Below are 1,775 nucleotides of genomic sequence, written 5' to 3' on the forward strand. Positions count from 1 at the left end.
AACTGCACAAACGAAAATTTTAACGGCACAAACCTGCACAAACGGAGCACTAACCATTCAGACTATTTGCTGGATTTTTTGACGTGGGTGGGGTGTCAGCTTCACGCAGGTAGGGGGAACAGTATCTGATGGGGAAACGCGGATTGACGCAACACCGGCGCCTCACCTTGTCCAGCTCCGCGTGGTCGGTCATGGTTCCCGTCATGACGACGGCCGAGTCCAGGCTGTACTGGATTCCCTCGACGAACGTGTTCCGCTTGTCGGCCGACGCTTCGGCGAAGCGTCGGCAGATGTTCTCCAGGCCTCTGACGGGTTCGTAGCGCAGCTTCACCCAGGACCTCGCCGGGACTATTTTAATCTCAGCTGCGACCAGGAATCCCAGCGTGCCGCAGGACCAGGGCACGGCGTGGAACAGGTCGGAGTTCTCCTCCTGTTTGGGCAAAAGCATTAAAAAAAACACATTGTCTTGGGAAAGAACGCGCACTCCTTTTACCACTTCACATGTCGTCACATCACAACCGCGCTGTTGATTTGTACAAATTAACAGGGTAGCGTGTATTTGTGTTCACTCCGATACCCTTAAATAAAATCTAGTGTCGTCAATTCCCTTTATATGTCATCTAATAAGAAAAACAAACTTTATCCATGACTAAATGTTAGTAAGGGACTCTTTCCACATGGCACCAAGCTCAACATCTTCATGTGTTTAAATGGCCTAGTCAAAGAACAGACTTAAATCTAATCAAGAATCTGTGGCAAGATTTGATGTTTCCATCCAGTCTGACTCAGCCTGAGACATGTTTCCAAGAAAAATGGGCTTCCATTGAATACAAACACATGCCGCACTTTTCAGATTTTTATTAGAGAAAAAAAATTATTATTCTACATCAAACTTGTGCTTTATCTGGTGAGATGTGAAGGTCCATCACACAAACCCTGATCAGAATAGATTGGTCACACCCTAACAAAATGTTTCCTTATTTATTTGCATATTTTAATGTAATTCTAATATTGTATAAGAAAGACTTGAATTGAAAAAAATCGGCAGATTGTGTCAATTTTTTAAATCAGATTAATCAATCGATTAATCTATACTGAAAATAATTGTTAATTGCAGCCCTGGTTTTTATTATTAATATTATTATTATTGCTCTCAGACTGCCATGGGGATGCTCTGTCAGCTTTCTAAACAAAAAAACAACGTCTGATGATTATATGAGACAAACAAGAATTAAAAAGCTATTATTTTGACCTCAAATATTGTTTTTCTGACCAAAGCTCATAAATTTGTGATAACAAAAACATTATCTAAGCCAAATGTTTTCCCTCTGGTCTGCTGTAGGATTTAGGGCCTTGGACTCAAACCGGTGCAGTACTCACCTCTGTGCAGCGCACCAAGCTGCCGTCAGCAAGGACCAGCTCATACGCGACGCATATGTGCTGAAAAAGCCCATAAACGTGGGAGGAAGACTCGATGCCTGTGCCCATCACCAGCCCACCTGAGGAAGAAAGGAAGAAAGAAAAACAAAATGCTCTATGGTAATTGAATTTCTGCCCGGGTGAGAGCAACAGGGGGGCCAAACAAACGAGCAGATAACAGCATTCGCCTGCTGTGAGCGCGTCGGTCTGTGGACAGCGGGATAAATGAATGTAGCACGGCCTGATGGGAAAACATTAGATCGCTGATGCGTAGATTATGGCATCAGGAAATCCATTATGAAACTCTATCCAGGGGTGCTTCCACGCTGCTGCTGCGGCCATTTCCTCCCGGTGTC

The 1,775-nt window shown here is 44.2% G+C and overlaps 1 protein-coding gene across 1 annotated transcript in view; it reads right to left on the reverse strand.

Annotated features, from left to right (window-relative positions):
• dhcr24 (24-dehydrocholesterol reductase) overlaps window positions 1–1,775 on the reverse strand; it is an 11,116-nt gene that overhangs the window by 7,306 nt on the left and 2,035 nt on the right. Inside the window, exons 4-5 of the mRNA XM_008407393.2 lie at window positions 1,381–1,499; window positions 167–430 (exon numbers count right to left, since the gene is read on the reverse strand). Coding sequence (XP_008405615.1) covers window positions 167–430; window positions 1,381–1,499 — 383 coding nt within the window. The remainder of the gene's footprint in view (window positions 1–166; window positions 431–1,380; window positions 1,500–1,775) is intronic.

This window comes from Poecilia reticulata, linkage group LG4 (genome assembly GCF_000633615.1).
Source record: "Poecilia reticulata strain Guanapo linkage group LG4, Guppy_female_1.0+MT, whole genome shotgun sequence".
Taxonomy (NCBI): Eukaryota; Metazoa; Chordata; class Actinopteri; order Cyprinodontiformes; family Poeciliidae; genus Poecilia; species Poecilia reticulata.